Below are 25,835 nucleotides of genomic sequence, written 5' to 3'. Positions count from 1 at the left end.
CATACAGCAATCAGATCCAGTGTCTCCCTTTCAGTCCATGCTGGAGCTCATTTGCGATTCTCAGGGGACTGCATGGTCACCAGTGCTCCTGAGTTCGCCACACTGACCAAACAGGAAATGAAATTCAGAAGTTCCCGTGGCTTTTCCTGTGTACCTGGCTAGTGCATCGGAGTTCAAAGCGCTGTCCAGAGCGGTCACAGTGTAGCACTCTGGGATAGCTCCCGGAGGCCAATACCATTGATTTGTGTCCGCACTACCCCAAATTCGACCCACCAAGGTAGATTTTAACGCTATTCCCTTCACCGGGGAGGAGTACAGAATTTAAGAGCCCTTTAAGTCGACGGAACAATTTTAAGAGCCCTTTAAGTCGACGGAACGGGATTGGTTGTGTGGACGCATTCATTTTTAAATTGACCTAATGCAGCTAAATTCGACCTAACCCCGTAGTGTAGACCAGGCCTAAGATAAGCTTTGCAAAAAAAAAATTTGCTAAGGGGTTGCATGTTTTATAGCTTGTGTAGGCAGAGCTTATTGCACACACCAGGGGCTCCCTGCATTCCTCCAGTCCTCCTATAAGCTTCCTATGTGCCACTGTCTCATCCTTTGTTTTCAGGGACTCCCTGCAGTTCCCTCAGTCTCCTCCCTGCCAGGTGTTCTGTATGCCCTGCATTCCTCTTTCTCTCATACAGACTCCTGGTATGCAGTGGTTTTCAAGGTGTCTGGTTTGTGCTAAAGAGTTGGCAGAGGCTTCATGTGTCCTCAGTTTTCACCGTTGGAGTTTTTCAGTTTTATCCAAAATCAACAGGGTGGCCATTGATGCCTAGAACGTTCCCTGGAAATTTGGAACTGATTGAATTCAGGGTTCAAAAGTTACTGCATTACATACATACAAACACAAGAAATGCCATCAAGTTGAGTGTAAGGCCTTCACAAGCTTGGCCAGTGAGACATTTTCATAATTGCATAATTACCTAGTGCCTGTCTCTTTTCATAGGTTTCAGTAAGTTTAGGGGAAATTATCTCATGTCAACGAACCTGGGTACGTCGCAGCACAATATTACTTTCTGGCCTCTTTGGCAAGACTTGGCTCTAAAATGAATTGATCTTGGTTGAGATTCTCTTGCAGTAGTAAAAGTCTGACAGATTTCAAGTAAAAAGTAAATATCATGGGATCTTCCAATATACATCTGAAAAGGATATGACAGTTTAATCGAGTGGGAGTGAACCAAAGCTTAAAGGACGGTTTGTAATTGGGCTGTTTTTAAAAAAAAAAAAAAAAAATTAAAAAAATAGAGTAAAAAATACCCAGATTGCTCAAAGCTCCAGACTACTACTGTTCAACCTTAAATTCTGTAAAATAAATTTCCCATTACTGAGGGACACATTTATTTTGGAAATAACTTATCTTTGTTTTAAGTAGCTTAAACTAAATTGCATATGTACAACTAATAGGATTTTCACTCGTAGAATTGAAAAAAAAATTCCAAGTTGATCAAAGGAAGCATTATCTAGTGATTAAAGCTTGGGTCAGTCATTAGAAGATAACCTTGGACAAGTCACTTAACTCATCTGAATCTATTTCCTTGTCTTTAAAATACAGATACTTATTTCATGTGGGAGTTTGGTTTATTTCATTAATACTGAAGAACTTTGGCTGAAGGTTCTACATAAGTGCAAACTAGGTTTACTCTTGAGTATTCTCAATTACTTAGTCTCAGTATTTAAATACAAACCAGTAGATTACTTCGAGGTTGTACTAGGACTTGTACTGTACTATACTAGTTGCCTTCAGATAATTATATAATTTTCTGCTGTCTAACATGCTTTCACTGCATCCGTTAATACCAAGAATTGTGTGTTGTAGGTTTAGGAATGTATGAAACACCACTCTTCCTTGCCCATGAAGAAGAGTCTGGTGGCCGCAGTGTCCCAACAACTCCACTGCAAGTTGCAGCACCAGGTGAGAATCAGTATTGCAAAGTGTAATGACAAAATTAGATGCTTTGACTTCCGAACAAAATGTATATTACTGTTGTTATGATGTTTATTGCTATGGTGAAAATATTACTGCAGACTGAGTTCTCATAGTACCCAATATTTTAATAAATTGCGTATAAGTACAAAATAACCTTCTCTCTTAACTGCTTTTCCTGATTTTGTTTTTTAAAGTGACTGTTTTTACTGAAAGTACCGCAGCTGATCCTTCAGAGCATGCTTCTCAGTCTGTTCCAATGGTGACAACGTCCACTGGCAGTTTATCCACTACTACTGAATCTGGAGTGGGTGATGATGGGGATGAGGTTTTTGTGGAGGCAGAATCTGAAGGGTAAGATACACTACTCAGTGGATTAAGACTTAATTCTGTATTTGAGATTTAGTTTTACATGCTTTCATTGCATTTCATTGTTTGTGTGTGTCTGTTGTCTGTTAAATCTTAGCTCTATTGGTCCATAGCAGGGAGGGATCACCAGCATTGAGTGGTTTCCTAAATTAAGTGTAAAACTAATCTGGTGACCTTTTGCCTCCTTCAATACCAACTTCTTCTTTTGGTCTCCCTGTATGGAACTATATTCATCTTGAAAACAGGATTAGTGTGGCTACAGAAAGAATGACTCCCATCTGAACTGGAAATTACTTTATGGTGGAAGATGTTCACAAGGTAATCCACTTGCAGTGGAAAACAAGAATTAAACTCTGAATCAGAGGCTTATTTAACCTCTGGCACTGGTAGTGGGATCTAGAATTTCTAGACATCTCAAAACGGTCACAGCTCATTGTCAGATTTCCTTTTTTCCGAACAACTTAATTTCCTACTTTGCAGAAATAACAGAAACAAAATGTAAATCTTTTAAAAGAATATAAACCCTTTCTGGACACCCAGAGCATGAGTGAGTTGGGCATGCATTTCCTTGATAAATGGATTGATGCAGTGGCTCCCAAAACGGGTCTGCTGAGCACTTCAACTAACTTGTGGAACTGTTACTATAACCATAGTGAAGTATCCGTCATACTTTACTCAGTGATAGTTGGAGCCCAATCCAGGACTGTCAGGCTTTCCAGAAGCTTTTTTTTAACTTTTTTTTTTTTAAGCATCTCTCTGCTCAGCTGCTAAACGCTTTTTTCTTTTGTGTGTGTGTTGTTTGAAGTTCAAGTGTGATCAAAATTTGGAACACCACCAGAATTAGAGACATACAGGACAAAAACAAACTAAGAGTGACCTGGAGAGCTGTGGGGCTTTTGTGGGGTAGAATTTGATATTAACAAATGTAAAGTCCTGCACCGAGGCAGGGGAAATAAAACAGCATGAAATGGGAGTTAACTGGAGAAAATACAACCAAACAGCCCCAGAGATTGTCGAAAATGATTTTATTTTTATTTTGTTAATTCTGCCCTCAGACTTCTGTGTAATCAACTGACCTAGTTCTCCTTGGAAAGCTTCCATTGGACTCTGTAGAGTGCTCTTTAAGATAGCTGTGTTATTGTCTTTCACTGTCTTGGTACTGGCTTTTTGAAAAATCATTAATCCAAGCCTTTTAGGTATTGCACTGAAAAGAACATTTTGGGCAAAACTCTAGGAACCATCTCTTTTTTCCCAGCCTTTACATTTCATATACCGGATCATACTGCATAGTCTTAATGGGTTCCATTTAAATTAAATATTTACTTCCCACTGACCTCTGTAATACGGGGAGCAGATTGGTGTATAAGTTCTTCCATGGCACATGGTTTTACTCAAGTCCACCCAAGTAAACTTCATTTTTTTCTCCCTCATTTTTCTGATCTTCTCTGCAAAGCAGTCACCCTGGTGGTGTGCAGTGGATGGGTAGATGAGTGCCAAAGAGGATTTATCTGCCTTTTTATTTTTAAAATACTAATATCTCTAATATCTGGTAACAAGGCAGAAAAAATGCAAAGTGTGTGTGTGAAAGTACCCATAGTAAAACAAAAAATCAGTTTCCTGTAAAATTACAAAATTATCTGTGCTCTCAGGGGATTATCAGTTTCTCTTGAGTTTTATCACCATTGTTCGACATCTGAATTTTTATGTTCCAGAATTACATCAGAAGCTGGTCTAGAAATTGATAGCCAGCAAGAAGAAGAATCTGTTCAAGCATCCGATGAGTCAGACCTCCCTTCTACCAGTCAGGATCCTCCTTCCAGCTCATCAGCAGGTATTGGCTTCCTTCCTAATGCAGATTGCTTCATACTGTTTTGTAGGATGTTTGTACCTCGAGCCTTTTCCCAGTGCAATACATATTGTTGGCAGTGGAGACCAGACTAGGACCAACTATTCTGAACAGTTAATGTCCCTTCTGAAGCATAACTTTAATACCTATTATTGTCTCCATAGTGGGTCAAAAAGAAACTGAGGTTAATGCTGTGGCCATTGTTAAGAATACACTCAACCTTCTCACCTCTTCCCAAGCTGTGTGTTGACAGGCTGAATTATGAGTGAATTTTAATCCTTATGGCAGCATTGTAGTAAGATAGGGTGGCAATTTGTAGGCAGATGAGTGGCATTTATCCTAAATATGGAACTTCTTCCACCATAAGTGTTTAAACTTGTATTGATTTTTGTTCTGTATGAGTTGATAACATGGATAAACCTTTAAGACATCTGGGTTGCTTATAAATAATCACAGGTTTTGCTAAAACAGTGGTTCTCAACCAGGGATACTCGTATCTCTGGGGGTACCCAGAGGTCTTCCAGTGGGTACGACAACTCATCTAGATATTTGCCTAATTTTACAACAGGCTGCATAAAAAGCACAGCTAGCGAAGTCTGTACAAACTACAATTTCATTCAATGACTAGTTCATACTGTTCTGTATACTATACACTGAAATGTAAGTACAATATATTCCAGTTAATTTATCTTATAATTATATGGTAAAAATGAGAAAGTGAGGAATTTTTTTAGTAATAGTGACACTTCTTTACGTGTGTCTGATTTTGTAAGCAAGTACTTAAGTGATGTGAAACTTGGGGGTATGTGCGATAAATCAGACTCCTGAAAGGGGTACAGTAATCTGGAAAGATTGGGAGCCACTGTGCTAAAATATCCCTTTTAATAAGTGAAAAATTACAAGTAACATGATGGGCATATGAGATGCTTTATTCTTTTGTTAATCCATTGGTCTACCAACCATTAGTCTGTCACTCCATTTTGAAATAAAATGGACATGTGAATCTTTGGAGAGTTTGACATTTTTTCATCTATTTAATTTCCTTTTCCATTTGGTGAGGGCAACAGACTGTGAGTACCTGGACTGTATTTTTGTCATCGGTAACTAATGGAGATATTTTGTTTAGTTTTTCTTTTTTAAGAGAAGTTTTTAAAATACCTTGAAGGATACTCACTTCAAAAGAGAAAATTTTAGGGTCAGATTGGGAATCTCTTCCTGGAGTTGTGATTATGTGCTTCAGTGGGACTACTCTTGTGAGTATGGGATTCAAAATTTAGTCCAGTGGAACTTTTAAAAGGGATGTGATGTAAGCAATGCAAAAGTAAAAGGGATTGTAATTAGGTGCACTTGGTCTTTGCTGCATGTAATTTAACCCAGCTAGTGAGTAAAAAAAAACAAAACAAAAAAAAAACAAAGGAAAACACACACACTTGTTCAATCTGAGGCTTTATTATTATTATTATCTGAGAAGATGTTAATGAAATATGTTGCACACTCAAGTTTTTAAAATATGAAAGACAAGTACAGATGTACGTTAAACTTAAGCGATGGACTCACTAACAGTTACAAATTATACTGCAGTAACAATCTTATACATTCTTTCTGAAACTCTTCCTTCTCTACAGACACAAGCAGTAATCAGCCAAAGCCTTTCCGGCGTGTCAGACTTCAGCCACCAACATTAAGAACTGGTGTCCGTGGTCGTCAGTTTAACAGACAGAGGGGTAAGTGACTGTCAATGTTATAATTATTGTGACTATGTATGTACTCTTTCAAATAACCTCTTAATTTTCTTAACCCTTTTGAAACTGGATATCTATAGTGCCACCATAAGTATACATGATGAGACACTGAATAATGCAGAGTCCCTGCCCCACAGAGCTTTCAATATATATTATCCAAAGCATTCATTTGGCTGACAGGCAAAAAGACTACAGAAACCATCCTCCTTCTGGAGCTCCTGGCTCTGATTTTAGAAGGCGTATAAATTGCAGTAGATTTTAAACTTACTTTTTTTTTGGTAATTTATCGCTAGGACATAAGCTTGATATGATACAATTCTGATCTTTAAGATTACTCCTAACACAATTTTCCTATTTCAAATTTAAGATTTTCGTTGAGATGATGTCTGGAATTACTATGCTGCTTTTTAAAGAAAATTAAATGATTGAAATTACAGAAGCTTATTATGTTAGTATTCTCCAGATTTTACTTTGATTGCTACTAATGATTAACTATAACAGCCCCCACATTAAAAAAAACCCTACCCAGATTAAATTTATTCATCAACACAAATATTAAATATTCTGCATGATTGGTGCTAGTGCTGATATGTCTGTTAACATTCAGATGTTGTGGATCTAACCATAAAAAATGTACTTATAGAACTAGAAGGGATTTCCAATGCAATCCCATCTATTGTCACACATTAACCAAAAGGGTGGCTGGTGAAAAGGGAGGGTAACCCTCTCCACCCATAATTGAGCATGCTGTGGTTGTGACTCTTCTCACCCATGGAATGAAAGTCCACATAGTACCTCTTGGTGCTAGGCCATCACAGAGACCGCTAACAGAATATTCCCCTGCACACTCATCTCATCACCAAACAAAGTAGCAAACTGACCATGTTTGATTATTGGAGTGGGGAAGAGTACTTGCATTAATACTCGTCTCTTTCCCTACACAGGTGTAACTCATGCAATGGGAGGCAGAGGAGGCCTAAACAGAGGCAATATTAGTTAAAAGTTCTGTAAAGTAATTGAAGCTGTGTCTACAGACTGTCAGATTGGGTATTGTTGCTTTAGTGTAATGATTGCAGCGCTAAAAGCAGCATTTTGTACGTAGATTGATGTGCGCATATTTCAATGTCTTTATTAATAAAATTAGACAAACTCAAATTAAAATGGCTTCTTTCTTTAAAATCCGGTCTTACAAATCATTTTTAGGACACTTATACCAGTCCTTGGATACTGTCTGCCCAGTCTGAGAGGTAACTGATCTTGCTATTCTGCTGGCCACATCCACGTTGTAGTATTGATCTGCAATGAGAGAAGTGCAGTTTGAGTGGAAATTAAAATTCTAGATCTAGGAAGTCTTTAGTACATAAAAAGCTCTTTGATTAATGTGCTGAGTTGACATCAGATGCCTCTTTCCCTTTTTATTGTCACTTTGGCAGAACTGGTACATTATATCACACATGGTGCACATGTAGTTGAGAGAGAGGCTTTAATATCAGTTTCCAGACGAAGCATTTCATTCAGACATTTACTCTTTTTAGTCACCCAAAAATGAGTATTGACAGTTATCAATCTTACCCTATAACAGTTATAGCCAGCTAGCGCCTGGAGAACTGTGCCACTTAGACCAGTCACAGTACCCCATTCTTATAAAAGCAGTTCCCTTTTTAAAAAAATATATTGGCAGCTTTGTCAAGTCTCTTGACAAATACTACTTTGAAGCTTTCACACTATTCAGAGTTATACTGGAACATATGATCTTTTTTTGAATCTCAAACACAGCTGATTCAAATACACTCAAAAATCCCAGAAGACATTCTTCACAGTTGTAAAATTGGGTGCACTTGAACAGATAGTGTCTTACACAACTGAACATCCCTCAGCTAAAGACTTCAGAGTTAAGGGGAGAAGGTTCTTTGTCTCTGCTGTCTCATGCTCAGTTGTATTCTCTGCCAGCACTTCTCTGAAGGGTCTAAAGAGTTTAAGCCTTTTCTTAAAATAAAACTGTAAAAGTGGCACCTTCATATTCCACAGGTGTGCATTGTCTCACTTATTTCATAGGCAAGATAGGAATTGTCATAGTGGATCAGACCAGTGGTGGTCCTAGTGCAGCATCCAGTGCTTTAGAGGAAGGTGTAACAACAAAATCCTTCACTATGCTGTTACGGGATACTGCCCAAACTGAAGTCAGTGGCAAAACTCCTTCCACTTCAGTAGTGCGAGGATTTCATTCTTGAATGCTTTATCATTACAATGACCACTCCAATAGTCGTTATCCCTATAAATGTCCAATCCTTTTTTAATCCTATCTGCCTGACATCTTGTGGCACTGAGTTCCACAGGCTAGCTATTTCTCTGCCGATCATTTTAAGTAGAAACATCCATTTATTTAGGGATTATGGGTGAAGCTTGAGTTATTGCCATTTTTTTAAGCCTGAACCCTAGTACTTATTAAACTTCATCTTGGAAGTTCTCTTGCAGTGGAAAGGGTAGGTAACTTCACATTTCAGAAACCTACACTTGCCTTTGAGTTTTGAGCTAACGTGTTTTAGCTTTAACTTACCTTTAGAGAAAACATAGTAGTCATAGCCATCTGGCCTTTTGTAGTTAGGTATTGATATAGCCGAGTGAACTGTTTTTGGAAATCCTCTCCAGTAAGAGTTTATTTTAACCTCATGATGTAATATTCCTGCCGACAAGAAAATTGCTTTGTTAGGAAAATATATTAAAACATGGGCTGTACAAAGCTGTAACTTGGGGAGAGAAGCTGAAAGAGAGAACTGCTGCTAGGATGAAGAGATTTTAAAAGCATACATTCAAGAAGTTGAACAGATGACAAATGCTGTTCTTCAGAAACTATTAATTTTAAAATGAAGATAAAAATCATTTAACATTAAATATAACTGACCGGATGGATTATGGTTGATTCTGAGAGTGTGGTACATGACTGGTGTGCGGTACATGATTGCTGATCCTACTGCACGTTCAAAGCGTCTCCTCTTGATCACAGCTCTGGGTGTATAAGCGGGGTACCTAACATATACTTTCTTTTTGCACTTTTTGGCTGGTTCTTGATTGTAGATATAATGTTGAACGCTGCCACCTGAAGCAGAAGTTTATTCCAGTCGTGAAAACAGTTGAATCAGAAATGTCATTAGTATCCTAATATGAACTTGCTAGGCTGGGAAGATAAGAGCACCTTTTAAAATGTGCCCAAAGGCTATTGAGGAAACTTTCAGCTTGAAATGCCCCAAAATTACATATATAACTTGGAAGTATGATGCTAACAGGACCTAGTCCTAACATTTGTTTACTTCTGTGCGTAGTTCTGTTAAAGTCAATGAGACTATCCATGGTAGTAAGCACTATTCTGAGTAGAGTGAATGGGATCAATCCCCTTGAGAAGAAAAGGTGAAATTGTAGGGCACTAGCCTGATGCTGCAGGCTTATTGCTTGCATAATTCCCATTCCTCCTGGGAGTGGAAGTAAGGGAAAGGATTGCAGGATTGGGTCTATTTTACTTGCCTATCTGTTTTAATCTGAATAGCTCCTTCAAATGTTCCTGTGTAGATGCTATACCATTCAAATAAGATAAATCCAGTGCTTTACAAGGAAAGAAACCATGACTGCGAAACAGTTCCATACATAGATATGTGCTGATTGGTCTATTTCAGGCCTTACCATGCCTCTTAACTTGTCATTGGAATAGTGTTCAAATGATGGTAAAACTCTTCCTCATAACCCTATCCTGAAAAGTATTTAAACTTCCATGATCACTTTGGCATTCAAAGGCTGTATCTGAAGCCTCAGGTTAGCTCAGGATTTTCTGGTGCACTATGTACTATTGTCATCACTTTTTTGTTGCCAGACATGCAGTCTTACTTGAAAATGGAGCAGTTTTATTCCCAAAAGAAATAAGCTGAATACTACTTACATCTGTAGACATGAAACATACCTCTCTTGAAAAAATACACAGATTCTGGTCTGTTGTTGTGCTGTGCTACTGAAAGAACTGCTACAATTTTCCCACTTAGTCCTGCAAATCCTTTTGCAATTTGTTTGGGATAGCCCACATCCTTCACATCATTAGTGAAACGCCAGTATTGGGAACCCTGAGGATTTAAACAGAAACTTTTACTTAAGGAGAAAAAAATGTCCATTGCTCATAGGCTTCAATGTAGACTACACAGGGGATTATGAAATCCACATCTAATTACTATACATTATAAAACTGGCCAAAATAATTACTGGTATATCCATCAAAAATAAAAATTAATGTCGCTTATGTTGAAGAGAGATTACTCCGCAGGCTCCTTAAACCTCCATTAGTACACAAACCTTTTCACCTACCAGCAGCCACTTTACTTTTGCGATCGCTTTAGCTGAGCTAGGGGGACCCCTCTCTAAGTGCTGGGCTTTCTAGAGAGTCCATGTAATACAGCTGCTATTTGACGCTCAAAATCACTTCCACCCAAACTACCAGACTAATCTGTTTGCAAGGTCTGCAGATTTTAGTCTGGCATGGTAGGCTGAAAACTGCTTCTAGAGTCTTAGCCTTGGTCTACGCTGGGGGGGGGTGGAGGGGATCGATCTAAGTTACACAACTTCAGCTATGTGACTAACGTAGCTGAAGTCGACGTACTTAGAGCAACTTACCGTGGTGTCTTCACTGCGGGGAGTCGACTGCTGTCGCTCCCCCATCGACTCTGCCTGTGCCTCTCGCGGCGCTGGAGTACAGGAGTCGACGGGAGATCGCTTGGGGGTCAATTTATCGCGTCTAGACTAGACTAGACCAGGTGGGTAGGGAAGACATACCCCTAGTAAATATTTATATTACAGTAATGTCTAAAGGCCCCAATCAAGATTAGAACCTTATTGTGCTGGGTATTGTACAAACACAGAAAAAAGGACAATTGCCTCCCTGAAGGGGTTTCGCACTTGTGACGTTAGCTAATTAAAATATGACCATGCAAATCATTGCTGCTACCACTGTTACATAATTGCAACCAGGGTGGATTTGATTTAAATCACTAGTCAGGAAGACCATTTAATCACGGATTTCTACATAAAAGTGCATTCTTCATTGTTATAACCTTAATACATATTCTTCACAACTCAGAGATAGATGTAGGTTTCATTTTTAGAAGGCAGACACTGTACACTTTTTAAGTGATTTATTTTGAAAACTTTTCAGATTAGTTTTACAGCTATATCAGAAAATGAACGATTGTTTAGCTATTTCATTTACCAAAGGTAATTGAAGCAGATAGTTTACCGCCCAATGACTTCATAAATATCTCCATTTCACCAGGTTAATCATTAATATTTGGAGGATTTTCTTGTCACGCTGTATTAGGAGGAGAACATCACCAGACAGACATTTAAATTGTTTTATTTAACTAAAACGTTATGTATTCTGGATTTTTTTCTTTAACAGCAAACATAATACAGTATTTTAACAAAACAAGCATATGAACATTCAAGTTTTTCTTTGTTGCACTATTTGTATTTTGTACGTATGCCTGTCTTACCCACTGGTAGAGGAACTACGTTAAAATATTCCCAAACTGCTGCCATTATAGGTTTTCCCCTCTAGTGAGAGAATGGTGTGGTAGATCTCAAACCAGTGAAGGCTACACTCAGAAAGACCTCAAGACTTCTGGAATATGCTGCTCAAACAGTTTCACTTTTGTTTCTACTACCTGTCCCTCCCTTCTCACATTTATCTCCAGACGTCTTCTTGTCTAGATCTATTCCACCCCCAACAATCTTCTATTCGTTGAACTTTTTGAAACTTTCCACTTTTAGAGAAAGGTAAGGGATTGACTCTGTGTACACAAATTTACAGAGGGACAATAGGGTTGAGGTCTGTTATTTCTCACCTCTATATATTATTTATTTTAAAACATTTTTTGCTGTTAACGAGCATGTTATCTCTGGAGACACAAATCCACAGTTTGAGAACTGCAAATCTAAGCATCTCTGATGGTATCCGCTAAACTGAACACTGAGTCCACTGGGTAGATAGAAAGATTAACCTAAATAACCTATACAGAAGCCCCTGGAACTGCATAAGATTGGATCCCTAATCCATGAACTATTGGAACTCATTTACAAAACTTTTCTTAAACATTGCATGAATACATTGTCTCATACTATAGAATCCCTATTCCATGATGAGATATCTTTGAGCTATAATGTATTTTAATTAAAACTATCTTCAGATAGGTTTTTCCTCAAAAAGCATTTTATTAAAAAATCTGATTTTTTTATTTATTTTTTTTTAAATCATTGATTTGTATCCACCCGGATTTCAACAAATCCTATACAAAGTGTGACACATGGCCAGAAAGGGTTACGCATCCTGCAGGGTAATTGACCCAGAGTCAACCTGTAGAGATGCTAGAAATGGTAATTAGGGCCATTTCATGGTAAATAGGCTAGAACTTTGAAATGCAAAGCTATATTGTTAGAAGTTAGGGGTGATACTAATTGTATGTGTACACTCATAAATGTTAGCCATGTAAACAGACAGTTCCTGTCTCTCACTATATAGCTATTGATTCAGAGATCAAAAGGGAATATTAACATTTAGATTAATCTTGGGTGCAATAATGTCATTGTCTATATGTCTCTTTAAAGTTTGTGATAAAATGCTTAATGGATAAATTATCTTATGTTAATCCATGTAGTTAATTACCAGTGAGGTTTAGGAAACGGAAGGTTACATCAAAAGCCCATTGTTCACCTAGGACTGTATGATCAAATGGCTGCTAGAAAACTGTATAAAAGACCTTTGGGTCCCAATCCGTTTTATCTCAGCTCTGCTTGAAGCTTCATGCAGGGGAAGCTTAAGCCACAAGGCTGAGATCCCAGTCCTGACTGGACCACCCTGAATATAAATATTGGACTATAACCTATGAACTAATTCTGAAAGAACTCTTTGCAACTACAAAGCTCACCATCTCTGCTATACATTTAATCTCAAGAATTGTACCTATGTCTGTATGTATATTGATCTTTTAACCATTACTCTTTTCTTTTTTAATAAATTTTAGTTTAGTTAAGGATTGGCTGTAAGCGTGTATTTGGGTAAGATCTGAAATATTCATTAACCTGGGAGGTAATGTGTCCAATCCTTTGGGATTGGTAGAACTTTTTTATATGATTAAGATTTTCAGTAATCCTCATCATATTTGACTTGGGTGTCTGGGTGGAGGCCAAAGAATGGATTACTTCAAGGGAAGTGTGGTTTTGGTTTCTGGGTAACCAGTGAGGTATTATAGAATTTGTTTTGTGCTGGCTTGGTAAATCTAAGTATTGGAATGTCCACTAACTTTGAGGATTGTCTGCCCCATTCCTTGTAGTTCACACTAATTGAGTAACCTCGGTTAGCTCCCCTGGGACGCTGATCACAACATTAAAGGCACAAACAGATGAAGGGATTGGGATATAATATAAAAGCATATGAATACGGTGAAAAATTAGTATAGCTTTGTTAGGTATATGTAATGCAGATTTTCAGGGATAGGGGGTGCAATTAAAAACTTTCAGGGATCCTAGAGAGCTTGAGATGGAGAGGAAGAAGATCAGGTGAAAATAGCATTGAGGATTCCCCAACAATGAGTTGAAGAATAAACAATTACATTTTATTAAGTAAGAACTTTGTACAACTAATTTTTGCTCTCTTTCATACAGCATTGTGCCTTCCGCCGAAATAAGGAGAGAATGTAGCAATGAATTCAGATTTTATGTTTAACTCAGTATTTTAAACTACTCAGCTTAAGGAAACAAAACACCAACGGTTAGCGCCACTGTAATCATTAGCCTACTGGAACATGCAGTGCATTTCCAAAAAGGTGCTGGTGGCTGCCAACTGTGCCAGATAAATTACACTTATGATAAAACCATGTGCAGGGTTGGGGGCAGGGTTGGTTCATGGCATTATTAACATTTTCCCTGCTGTACTATTTATGTCCCCCTCCCCTGACTGTTAATGGTGCAGGAGGTCAGAGACTGAAGCACAGCAGCGGCTGCTTTCCCTTCACTTGCATCATAAGGTGACCTGAAAGAGTTCAAGGCTGATCCATGGGCACGTCCTATGCCTTCCATTAGAGTTCTGGTCAAAATTGTGTGTGAGAGGAATTTTCCCTCCAAAAAGTTTAATCAAAACTGAAGCTTGTTAGCAGGAAGCTTTGATACCCACAAATGTGGATTTTACTGGGGTAAATTTTTAAATAAGTCTTTATTTCAAATTGACATTTGAAACAGTGAAAAACTTTAGATTTCCGTTTTTTTTTTTTTTTAATAATCTCTCCCCCCTCCTGTCCCTGCCCTCACACTAACATTCCTTCCTTTTGAATTAGTTGAAAAAAGGTGGGGGAAGGATCTTGAAAATCCTTAAATTGAAAATGGGAACTCCAATTTGCTGGTTCCAAAAACAAACATTAAGTTAAAATGAAATAAAGCTTTTATTTTTTTGAAGTTTTCTGCTGAAAACCAACATTTTGACCAAACAATTTCAGACCAGACTTTTTCCTTGAATAGCTCATAGGAGAGATTTCAGCTTTCCAACCAGCCCAACCTCTTCTCAGGTCTTAAGTCTGGACCTTTAGAAAGCAGAAATGTAGGAAGAATTAGATAGGTATTCTGCTTTTTCCTCCACTGATTTATTCCCAACTGTGTGTGGACCTCATGACCACAGACTCTGTGTCGCAGAGGAGCCATTGCTAAATGAAAAATGCCTCTTTAAAAAACGGCATTGTAGGGATCCATCTTTGAAATTTTATATTTGTATTTAATCGCCAGCTCAAATTTGCTCATTTGACAAGTAATGTTTTTCTTAACTGCCAGTCCTCTAACCTCATTCTAAGCTATAAACGTCAAGTGGGGTTTGTGTGTTTTCCTGCTTGTTCATCACCAATAAAAAAAACTTTGGTTCAAATTACACCCTGGCATACACCTGTGCAACCATAGTGCTTTCAAATTATGCTCTGTAACACCTGTGAAATTATATCAGTCAAGTTACTGAGGCTTCACAGAAGGCTGCAGTTTGAACATATTGAACAGTTCTATTGATTCACAATCCAATTCACTCCCTTAGCTGCATTGGCTCTGCAGTACCTGCAAGATTAAAAAGTAGTGAAATCTTAGGCTTTGTCTACACTGGCAGTTGAATGACAAAAGTTTTGTCTTTCAGAGGTGATAATTCCCACCCCCAAAAGACAGAAGTTTTGCCAATGACAAGCACCTGTGTGAACAGCTCTTTGTTGGCAGGAGCACTCTCCTGCTTAAGGAGCTAACTCATTGGGGATGCAAGTTTTTTGTCATCAGGAAAGCCGGCCGACAAACAGAGGCTACACTGCACCTGTGTTGCTAAAAGTTGTGCAGTGTAGACGCAGCCTTAGTTTTGTTACTGCAGTAAACAGAAGATTCAAAATACAAATGTGCCAATTTGTTGAGTAAGAAGCTTCTGTTCATAGTACAGTCATGCTTACTCTTTTTACTTGCTTTGTAGGAATTTCTTGCCCTCCAGTGGGAATTGCATCAAACAACACTGAGTACTTTGATACTCCTTTCCTGTTAGGAGCAGTTTAAAAGTACCAAGACTGCACTTTACATAGTTGTGCTTGTCACACAGCAGATGGCTTAAAGAGCAGGCATCCCCCACCCATATCCATTGTTTGTTCACATATAACCAGTACTTAAAGTGGTCTGAAATCACACCCACCCCCATCAATTAATTCTTCCCCCAGCCCTCCCATCAATCCTGAGATTCTTCTCCACCACCCCTCCCCAACTCCCAGGCCTGGGCCTGTAGCAGGATCCCTTCTGTCACCTTCCCAGGCTCAGTGTTGCTGGAGGGGCATAACAGAGGAGCCATCTTTCCCTTGCTCATAGGAAGTGAGGAGGTGCCTTGAGCTGCTGGGCTCTTTCTGGTTGCCTTTCTCTTCTGTGAAAGTTGGTGTGAAGAGCTCTGCCAGGCTGCTGTACTTCAGCAGTCAGACAGGCAGGCAAGAGGAGAAAGCAGCCATTCTCCAAGGGTTTTTCCTCTGGTGGTACCAAAAATGTGCACACCTCAGCAACCTTCTTAGAAATTCTCTTTCCCGGCTCTGTGGCCCAGTGCACTTTAAGGACTGTATATAACCTACAAATCATAGGAAGAGCACTGCATTCTCTGCTGCAAAGAGGCTTTTTGTCTTGTCATAGTATCTGGGATCATTCTGCCTGTTGCAGGTTCTTACCTCAGATATAAAATGTGGCAATAGAAAAGGAAACCCTGTTAAGGCATCAGTGGGAGCCTGACTGTCACAGCCCCCACACAGCTACAGCTTGTTAATTCTAGTATATTCTTGCCATGGTTTTGGTAGTCAGTTTTATATCTATACAATGAGTGTTTGAGCACAGGAAAGGATCCAGCCTGACAACTCTGAGGACTGATATTCTCTGGCTATAGAATGCATACAATACAGGCCACAGCAGCGAAAGCTACCCTCTGTGGGCTCACCAGCATCCTCTCCAACTGCCTTAGAAGGGTTAATTCAGTCTGCATGTCCCTTCCGTCCTTGACCTTTTCCATGAGAATGCCAACAGGGATACTCGTTAAGGCAAACTGGGCAATTAGACTGGTGTGTTGTCAGCTGAGCTCATGAACCTTTTTCTTTACTATTACATTTTGCTATACAGCCCTTCATTGTTTTTTTCATTTGAAGAGGTGTCTGTGAAGTTAAAACACTCAAACTAAGCAAGATAAATTCCCTACCTTAAAGAAGAAAGTTTTGCCGTCACAGTTGCATCTGGAAAAGACAGTATCAATGGGGGATGGAATACCCCACCCCTCAGTGATTTTACGAGGGGACGCTGTTGGCTGCCTAGATGAATCCAGCAGCCAGTAGTAATGACCTGCAAAATAAAAAATAGCACTAGCCCTGAAAACCCTCACTGACGTGCACCATTTTGCCCCTACATAACCTTTATTTTTTTAAAATAATAGTACAGAAAATGCCACATATAGAAGAATTCTAAATAGTAGAAGCAAGGACCACAGAGCCACCCTCTTCTCTTTGAAATGTCATAACAGCCTCTCCAAGTGTTGACTCCTGCAAGGCTGAGTGCCCAAGGTAACAGAGGTGGCTCAGCACCTAGCAGGATCAGACCCTCCATATAATTACAGTGCCTGGAGCCCAGAAGCATCTGCTGGAAAAGTAACATTCAGCAAGCTTGTGGGAGGAGGACGACACAGGAAATCTGCCTACTCTAAATCTGCCTAATCTGAGAGCAGCGAAGTCTGTGCAGTGCTGCTGGGACAGAAAAGAGGAGGAAGAGTTTGACTGACTTGACAGAACAGCCAACCACAACCCCAGAATATCCTTTCTGTGGCTGGGATCACCTAGCCACATGCATGAAGAGTGCACAGACAAACTGTTTGGGGAAAGGGCTAGATGGTGCTAAGCCCCTTTGTTACTCTGCATGGATTAAGAGACATGCAATCTGCATTGGCTTCCCAGAAAGAGGAACTGAGCCATCTTGCAGCACCCAGCTTCACCGGGAGGCTTTATCCCAAGCTAGCTGTCCCCAAACAGCTGAAGTACACAAGGCTTTGAGTGGAGAGAAGAGCCAGCCCTTCCCTTCACCCCTCACACTTGTCAAGCTACATATTACGATCAGCAAGGAACTCTCAGTTTCCACTATTCAGGAGGGGAGGCCTAATTCCCCACCTGCACTATTAGGCCTCATCAAGGCACCTGGCTTTGAGCAGCCTAAGTCTTGGCTCCTGCCAGAAGGTGAACTGTCTGCACTGCAATGAGATAACACCACAACAGTGAGTACTGTCTGTGCTACATGTACAAAAGGAATCAGTGAGTGAAGGCCTAGTCTGGAGCAGTATTTTGTGCTTCATGGCCAGTCAGGCTCCTGTGAGGTCAATAGTTTGTGTTGGTGACACCAATCACCCAGATAGTAGTAAGCAGAGGTTTACTCCAAGGGCTATGGTAGATTCCTGGGCTGCTCTCAGTTTTTATTATTATGTTCTGTTTGTGGGATGCTAGTCACATTTAATTATTAGAGGAGATATGATTGTTTTGAGGGGTAGAGTGTCTAATTATTGCTGTAGAGTTATTTATTTGGATATTAATTGCCTTTGATTTCTATGCCTTTCTATCTCTGGCTCCTATCTATATCCCTTATTTTAACTCTACCTTTTTCTCTGTTAATTTCTTAAAGTCATCTGGTCCTTGCTTCCTATAAAGTTTTAATAGTTGTTAATGGGGCTGTATGTTCATGTATTCCTCAAACACTAAAAGCAGGCAGAGTTAACAAATTAGAGAAGGGAGCAGCAGTGGGAGTGGGGAAGTTATTAGTGGAGGATGGAAATTGGGAAGGGTGAGGGTGAAGGCATGAATTGGGGATCTGGGGGACCTGCAGAGAGAAATTTCCATGGCTTTTCTGCAGCCCATATCCTACTTAGCACAATAAAACTGACTTGTGTGGTTGTCCCCAAAGTTATGCATCATTATCCTAGCTCCCATTCAGTACAGTAATGCCTATGTGTGTTTATTTTGTTAAGCAGTTTATTTTTTACACTGATGCCAGAGCTGGTATTACAGGTAGTCTGCAGACTCAGGTAGACATTCCTGTATCAGGATTTGTCTTACACTACAGGGGACATTCGATCTAAGCTACACAATTTGAGTTACACGAATAGCATAACTCATATCGACGTAGCTTAGATCTACTTACCGTGGGGTCCACACTACACTATGTCAGCGGGAGATGCTCTGCCGTCGACTCCCCCTACTCTTCTCGATCCGGTGGAGTACAGGAGTCGACGGAAGAGCGATCTGCAGTTGATTGCTGCTTGTCGATCCCTCAGTAAGTGTAGACAAGTCCTCAGTTACATTTGGAAGGTTTACCACTATAAGGGCTAGATAATTTTTTGAATGAAATCTTAGATTCTGGAGCGTAAACATTGCAATAATTTAACAATAATGTGCCATATGCACCAAAATAAGTGTCTGGTAATTACGTTATAATGGGTCCCTGTCTGTAACACATACTCTAAAATGAACCTCTGGAAGTTGAACTTAAATGGACAATAGCCCAAATATATATTATCTGGTCATTAGGAAAGGCCAAAAAGTAAGTACTTAATTAAAACATAAGTGAAGGCATGAAAATGATAAAAATCCCAGTAGACAACTCACCTCGGAATACAGCTAATGTTCCATTTGGTAAAGCAACAATTCCATCTGCTGGCTTTCCGTTACACAAATTCTTAGCTTGTTCATCTGGTACAAAATAATTAGTTTTTTATTTCAATGAAGTTGAAGCTCAAAGAATAGTTTAAAATGCCGTAGGATTGTTAGGTAAGATAAACCTCTTATTAATGGAACAGACTCTTAGTTTCATTATTTATTGGAGTGTGCATAGGGAAACCTATACCGTATATTCATCAACTTATTACATTATAAAAAGGCATAAAAGTAAAACTTCGAATAAGAATGCTACAGACAAGCACCATTCCTTCTTCTTGTTTGGGACTATTCAGGAACCAGAGTTCTGATTCCTATATTTATGTTACAGATAATAGCAATTATTCATTTGAGATATGTTCTCCAAAGTTTTAACCTTGATATTTGTTACCAAAGAATATAAAGTCTGATACTTTTATAGCAATCTATAGTTTTCTTTTGTTAATATTTGGAGTACCTGCATTTCAGAAAAAAATTTGGGTAGAATTGTAAGTATACCATAATAAATAACCAAAATGAATTAGCTCTCACATAAAACTCTTATTTAATTCTGTGTCCATTTCCTGCCTGTTTAGTGGATTGCTCTTCTTTGTTTAAACACTATCTTTAAAAACAATGCCTATTTGAAAAAGTCTAAAAGGACTGAAATATTGTGCATTGGGTAAATGGATTTAGGTCAGATAGGAACTGACTCAAAGTGTTGTCCAGAAATCTCGTATAGAAATTTGAAAAAAGAATTTACCTCTTCTGTTTTGTTTTTAATCAGCTTCTCACAGTTCTCTGTACTCTGGGTTTTAGCTGGGAAACTGAAAAACTGCAGGAAATTTTCAGTCCTTCATAGTATATTTGCGCTGTCTCAAACCAAGAGGTTCTGAAAATATTTTTCTTGACTCCTCATTCATTCACATAGATAGAGCAGATATAGATTTAGATGCAGATCCTCAAATGTATTTAGGCATCTAGCTCCCATTGATTTCAACTCTCCATTGGCTTGCACCTCATGCCGTCATTCACACCAATGAAAAGTGGATGCAAAACCACATCAGAATTCTCCATTCATAAGTGTGAATGAAACAGACACATGCAGTGTTTCCTGTAGCTCTTTTTTTTCTTAAGGATGAGTATATGTGTAGTTTAAGTTATGTAATCATAAAGGATGGGTGAATACTCTAGTATTTAAAAAATATTAGGTCTAGTGGTACCTCGTTGTAGCAAAATATTCAGGAATATGTGAATTTGGAAAACTGTTAAAGGAAAATAATAGGGCTAAAATTTTAATTAAAATATAGTGGATAGTAAGGGCAAGAACAATATTGCAGCTGGAAAGTGTCCTGGGGGTTGGGGGATGTCTTGTTTTTTATTGTGGGTATCTGTGCAAAATGGCTGCCAAATTAGGTCACATGACTAATAATTGAACTCTAGCCAATGATTTGCTGGAATACTTTCATGAGACTTGGAAATCTCTCTCTAGCCTTATTCCTTGACCCTGTTTTGATTTACACGTTCCCTGGTACTTACGGTCAAAGTTCCAAGTAATCTCTTCAGAAACACATGGTTCCTGAAATGGAGACATGCTCTGGCTATCTGAGAAATTTAGTTTGTTCATCCCTATAAATATAAATGTTACAATTGTAAAGAAATATACCTTTGTAAAATACAGTTGTGTTGATCTTGTCCTGTAGTTTGGAGTCTGTGTGTATAGCGGGGCTTCTTTCAGGAGCTTTAGTTGAATAAGATATTGATGAGTATGTTTTAGTGGGGAAATGTGTGACTTCTCTTCTTTCTTCAGTCCTTGTGGTTATGAATCCGCTTGGCAAGGTGGAGGTATGATGCATATCCTTCTCAGCTGTAAGGATTGACGACACTATTGTATGTTTTACTGAAGTATTTGTGTTCATTGCTATTGGACTTTCCTTGGTAATCTCTTTATCTGAAACAAGATCAATGCTGGTATTAGTTGTAACACCATGTGATGTTTCTTGTTTTTGAGGGATAGCTGAATTAGATTTTGTTGTTGTCCATGTTACTTTCATAATGGTCTCCAACCTGTTGTTTTCATCATTGTCATTAGGATTAGGTGTACCTCTCAGTGGAGCAATAGAAGTTGTGAATGAGATTGCTGGGTAGTCTATAGAGTTAACTTGTTTGGAAGAGGTAGGATTTTGATTGGGTCCCTCATAGGGAACAGGAGTTTCTTTAGGGTTTTCTGTGTTTCTGAGAGGGAAATTACTTTCTGGAAGAGTGACTGGACTAATTGTAGTGGGACTTGAATGATCTCTATGTTTCTCCTGCTCAGGAGTGACTGGATGGGTAGCTGGTTTCTGAGCCAAAGAAGGGCTGATGAGAATCTTGGAAGTTTGCAATTTTTCAGTTAGAAATTGTGTTGTGTTTTTCTGGGTGGTAGTATCTCTAGTGTATGTATTTTCAGAGATGTCTTTGGTTTCAGTAGTCTCCTTGGAAATGGAAATCGCTGTAGATCTTTTAGTAACCATAGAAGTTTCTTTTGTGGTTTCAAAATGGACTTTTGTTTCAGTGAGGTCTTTAGGTTGAGAGGTAGTAAGGTTTATGGGTTGAGTAGCAGTAATTTGTATCACAGACTTAGTGTTTTTTTCAGGTTCAGTGGTGGGTTTGGCAGTGGCTTTTACTGGTGGAATTTGAGTGACAGTGGTACCAGGTTTATCTTCTGTTGGTGACACAGGTCTTTCCTGGGAGCCTTTAGCTGTAGTGGACACCTCTTCAGAGACAGTCAGTGTTTCTCTAGTGACAGTACTGGCAGTTGTGTCTATTTTACCTGTTGTAGTTGCCTGTTTATCATCAGAAGCTTTTTCTTTTTTATCCTCTGTAGCTGTCTCTTCGGTAGCAGTTGTTACCTCTTTTTTATTGGTAGTAGAGGTGTCTCTAGTGACAGCATCTGTTTCTTTTTTATTTGCCATAGTTGGCTCTCTGGTAACAGCAGTTATCTCTCTATTATCAACTAGAGTTATCTCTTTATCAGCAGCAGTTATTTCTGTTGTATCACTTGTAGTTGTCTCTTGGAGAACAGTACTTATCTCTTTGTTTTCATTCACAGTTTTCTCTTTGGCTGCAGTAGTCATGCCCTTTGAGTCCTCTGTAGTTCTCTCTTTGATAACCGTGGTTAACTCTTTTTTCTCTTCAGTTGTTGTTTCTTCAGTAGCTGTAGTTTTCTGTCTGTTATCTACAGTCTCTTCTTTATCTGCAGTTGTCAATTCTATAGCCACAGTTGTTACTTCAGCAGCAGTAGGTGTCTGTTTAGTGGTAGTTTGTGTCTTTTTAGCTGCTGCTGTTGTGTCCAGTTTAGCTGTTGTCATTACAGATGTTTTTGCTGTAGTAGTTGTTACTATTTTAGCTTTAGTTGTTACAGTCTCTCTGTGTGCAGTAGTTGTGGCTTTATCTGTTATCATTATATTGACTTCAGCTGTAGTAATGTCTTTTTTATCTGCTGTTTTGTCTTTTTCATCTGTTGTCATTACAGTCTCCTTGTCCACAGTAGTTGTGTCTTTTTTACCTGTGGTGGCTAGAGTATCTTTAGTTTCTGTAGTTGTGTCTGTTTGAGGTGCTCTTGTTACAGTCTCCCTAGCTGCTGCAGTTGTGGCTGTTTTAGCTGATGTTACAATCTCTCTGTATGCAGTAGTTGTGTCTTTTTTAGTTGTTAAGTCTTTTTCATCTGGACTCAATATAATCTCTTCACCTACTGTAGTTGTGTCTTTTTTAGCTACTGATGTTACAGTGTCTTTAGCTGCAGCAGTTGTGGCTGTTTTAGCTGTCGTTGTTACAGTCTCTCTCTCTGCAGTAATTGTGTCTTTTTTATCTGTTGTGTCTCTTTCAGCTGTAGTCATCACAATCTTTGTGTCCATGGTCGTTGTGTCTTTTTTACCTGTGGTGGTTTTGTCTCTTTCATCTGTTGGCAAGTTTTCTTTGTCCACAGTAGTTGTATCCTTTTTGCCTGCTGTTGTTACAGTGTCTTTAATTTCTGTAGTTGTGTCTGTTCCAGGTGCTCTTGTTACAGACTTCCTCGCTGCAGTAGTTGTGTCTTTTTTAGTTGTTAAGTCTTTTTCATCTGGAGTCAGTATAATCTTGTCATTTGCTGTGGTTGTGTCTTTTTTATCTGTTGTTTTTACAGTGTCTTTAGCTGCAGCTGTGCCTGTTTTAGCTGTTACAGTCTCTCTCTCGGCAATAGTTGTGACTTCTTTATCTGTTGTGGTTATTGTTTCTCTAGTTGTTGTAGTTGTTGTGTCTTTCTTTTCTGTTGTTCTTACAGTCTCTTTGCCCAGAGTAGTTAGGTCTCTTTCATCTGTTGTCATTACAGTATCTTTAGCTACAGGAGTTGTGTCTTTTCTGCGTATTGTTTTATCTGTTGTTGTTCTGCCTTGCTTTTCTGTTGTTGTTATAGTCTCTTTACCTGCAGTAGTCATATCATTGTTATCTGTTGTTGTCTTCTCTGTGGCTGCCGTGGGTGTGACTCTTTTACCTGTTGTCATTGCCATTTTAGCAGCACTAGTTCTGTCACTTTTAGCTGTTGTTGCTTTCCTAGCTTCAGTAGTCATCTCTGTTTTAGCTGTTGTTACCTCCATAGCTACAGTAGTTGTGTTACTTTTATCTGTTGGCTCTTCAGCTGGTTTTGTAGTGTATTTCTTAGAAGTTGTTGTTGTCTCTATCACTACAGTAGTTTTTTCTCTCTGAGCTGCGGTCATCCCTTTAGCTGTAGGAGTTGTGGCATTTTTCATAGCTGTAGTACTTTTGTCTTTCGCTTTAGTGACATGAGCTGCATTAGTTAATGCTGAAATCTTAGCCATACTTGTAGTAGCAGGTTGCATGTTGGTCTTCGGACTTACTGTCTTTGTAGTATTCATTTTGAAGGGCATAGTAACTTTATCTGGCTGGGAGGCAGGGCTCTGGCTAAAACGTTCCTCTGACAAAGGAGCTGCTGTTGTACCTTTATTTCCTTGTCTTGAAATTTTTCTGTCAGGATGCTTTGCAGTAGGAGCTGGCCTGGTACCCACATTCTCCAATCCACTGCCAATCTCCTCAGAAATCTCTCTTATTTCATCAGACATAGCAGTCCTGGATGAAGTTCTTCTGTTTTTTGAGTCTTGCTCTACAAGAAGTGCATATCAAATTAAAGCACCGCTTTTTATTTTCTCATGTTTATGCATCATTCTAGCATTAGTTCTTTTGGATTTAACACAGTCACCACTCATGACACAGTTGGAAATAGTTGCAACTCTTGTGACTTGGAACAATACCTTTTTCAATTTTTTTTCTGTCGGTTGCACTGGTTTAACTTAACTCGGTTTATAACCCTATGTGGTTGGTGCAAAACTTTGTGGATATCTTATTTCAATTTAAACCTGGCTTTTATCGGTTTAGCTTCATTCATCAAGAGATAAGGAATCAAGTTAAGGTAAATCGATAAAAGCCAGGTTTAAACTATGTTAAGACTGTCCATGCAAGAGTTTACATTGGTCTAACTAAACTGGTTTAAAATCACACCTTTAGTTAAGTAAGTGCACCTTTGATAATAGAAAGGCCTAAGTTATTTTAATGATCGCAGACTTATGTCATCTACATTTTATGTCCTTGTGAAACTATCCTACTATTGTGACATGCAGTGATGCACTATGTTGTGGCTCTTCCTATGTCAGTTGGTTCTCTACCTGTAGTAACAAACCGTGTGAGGAAATGGGAAGTCTCTCTACGGTTGCCAACTTCCTAACTACACAAAACTTCCTAACTTCCTGACTACATCCTTGTCCTGCTCCTTCTTTGAGACCTCGCCCCGCTCACTCCACGCCGCCCCGTTGCTGGCTCTCCCCCACCCTCACTCACTCGCTCATTTTCACTGGGCTGGGGAGGGACCCTTTTCACCCAGGCGTTCCAGTGGAGACAGGTTAGATTTTTTTTACCTCTTCTAGTTGTTAAATACACAAATGGTAAATGTAGATGGTGCTGGGCTGGAAAATGGATGTGTTCTAGGAAACCCCAGCTTGTGGCCTCAGGGGGTTAATGACATATTGTTCTTGTAATATAAAAGTTAAGAGAGTTCAAAGGAGCCTTACGTATTTCATGGCCAGCCTTAGCACTGGGCCCAATATGCTCTCACACAGACCCCAGCAATTCTGAGAGCAATACTGTGTCGGCAATTCTATCCTGTTTGTACCTGCAGTCAACCCCAGCATGAGAGCCTGCTGTGGCACTTCCAGGGGCGTGACCTTCCTCAGTCAAGGTAGCAAACACTCCAAACCACTCCCACCTGACAAACCCACTTACATCCTTCTTCAGAAAAGAGATTTCAGTGTGCCACACTGTCACTATCTAATCTCCCTCCTACCAAAGTTCAACACGGGTTACCTAAGCCTGCCTAGTGACTTACTATGTACAGGGCTCTGCAAAATTTTGGGTTGACTCTGGTTATATGTAGTTCTGATAGGCTTTTTATTTATTTATTTATTTTGTTCAGCTGCTTTATTATATATGAAGTAGATTGTTTTTCATTTTTAAAAAAGGAGATAGGGCTATTGGTGCACACTGAAGATCTGAAAAGGAAGAGATACTGTATTGGCTAAAGGCAGATTTCTGCACACTGCTTAGGATATTCCGATTCTTCCATGGAAATATATTAAATTTGGTCTCTTTCTGTGTGA

At 39.1% G+C, this 25,835-nt stretch overlaps 2 protein-coding genes across 8 annotated transcripts in view; one reads left to right on the top strand and one right to left on the bottom strand.

Moving 5' to 3' along the window:
* Nucleotides 1–7,090, top strand: part of TPR (translocated promoter region, nuclear basket protein) — a 73,883-nt gene extending 66,793 nt beyond the window's left edge. For 4 of the 7 annotated variants that reach the window (XM_037906943.2, XM_037906942.2, XM_037906940.2 and 1 more), the window contains exons 47-51: nt 1,865–1,960; nt 2,170–2,326; nt 4,054–4,172; nt 5,813–5,911; nt 6,874–7,090. In XM_037906943.2, the coding sequence (XP_037762871.1) occupies nt 1,865–1,960; nt 2,170–2,326; nt 4,054–4,172; nt 5,813–5,911; nt 6,874–6,929 (527 nt within the window). In that variant the 3' untranslated portion in view covers nt 6,930–7,090. Of the gene's footprint in view, nt 1–1,864; nt 1,961–2,169; nt 2,327–2,586; nt 2,660–4,053; nt 4,173–5,812; nt 5,912–6,296; nt 6,453–6,873 lie in introns of those variants that run through there. The other 3 variants (XM_043521109.1, XM_043521108.1, XR_006283333.1) reach the window with 2 other exon arrangements.
* PRG4 (proteoglycan 4) lies at nt 5,621–24,301 on the bottom strand. Its single transcript, XM_043521110.1, has 7 exons — nt 20,819–24,301; nt 19,126–19,209; nt 16,686–16,825; nt 9,879–10,035; nt 8,832–9,026; nt 8,487–8,612; nt 5,621–7,225 (listed from the first exon to the last, which is right to left on the bottom strand). Exons 1-7 carry the CDS (start codon nt 24,246–24,248, stop codon nt 7,116–7,118), a joined length of 4,242 nt encoding a protein of 1,413 aa, XP_043377045.1. The 5' UTR covers nt 24,249–24,301; the 3' UTR covers nt 5,621–7,115.
* Between the last annotated feature and the right edge of the window lie 1,534 nt (nt 24,302–25,835).

The sequence above is a fragment of the Chelonia mydas genome, chromosome 8, assembly GCF_015237465.2.
Source record: "Chelonia mydas isolate rCheMyd1 chromosome 8, rCheMyd1.pri.v2, whole genome shotgun sequence".
Taxonomy (NCBI): Eukaryota; Metazoa; Chordata; order Testudines; family Cheloniidae; genus Chelonia; species Chelonia mydas.
Note: the sequence above shows the minus strand (reverse complement) of the source record. Positions and strands in the feature narration are given on the sequence as shown.

Excerpts from the sequence above, each read along its gene's own strand:
- PRG4 (XM_043521110.1), bottom strand. The coding sequence starts at position 24,248 with ATGTCTGATGAAATAAGAGAGATTTCTGAGGAGATTGGCAGTGGATTG. Across the intron at positions 9,027-9,878 it reads TGTGTATTTTTTCAAGAGAG|GTGGCAGCGTTCAACATTAT; the intron begins GTATGTTTCATG and ends CTTCTGCTTCAG. Across the intron at positions 8,613-8,831 it reads AATCAACCATAATCCATCCG|GAATATTACATCATGAGGTT; the intron begins GTCAGTTATATT and ends TCTTGTCGGCAG.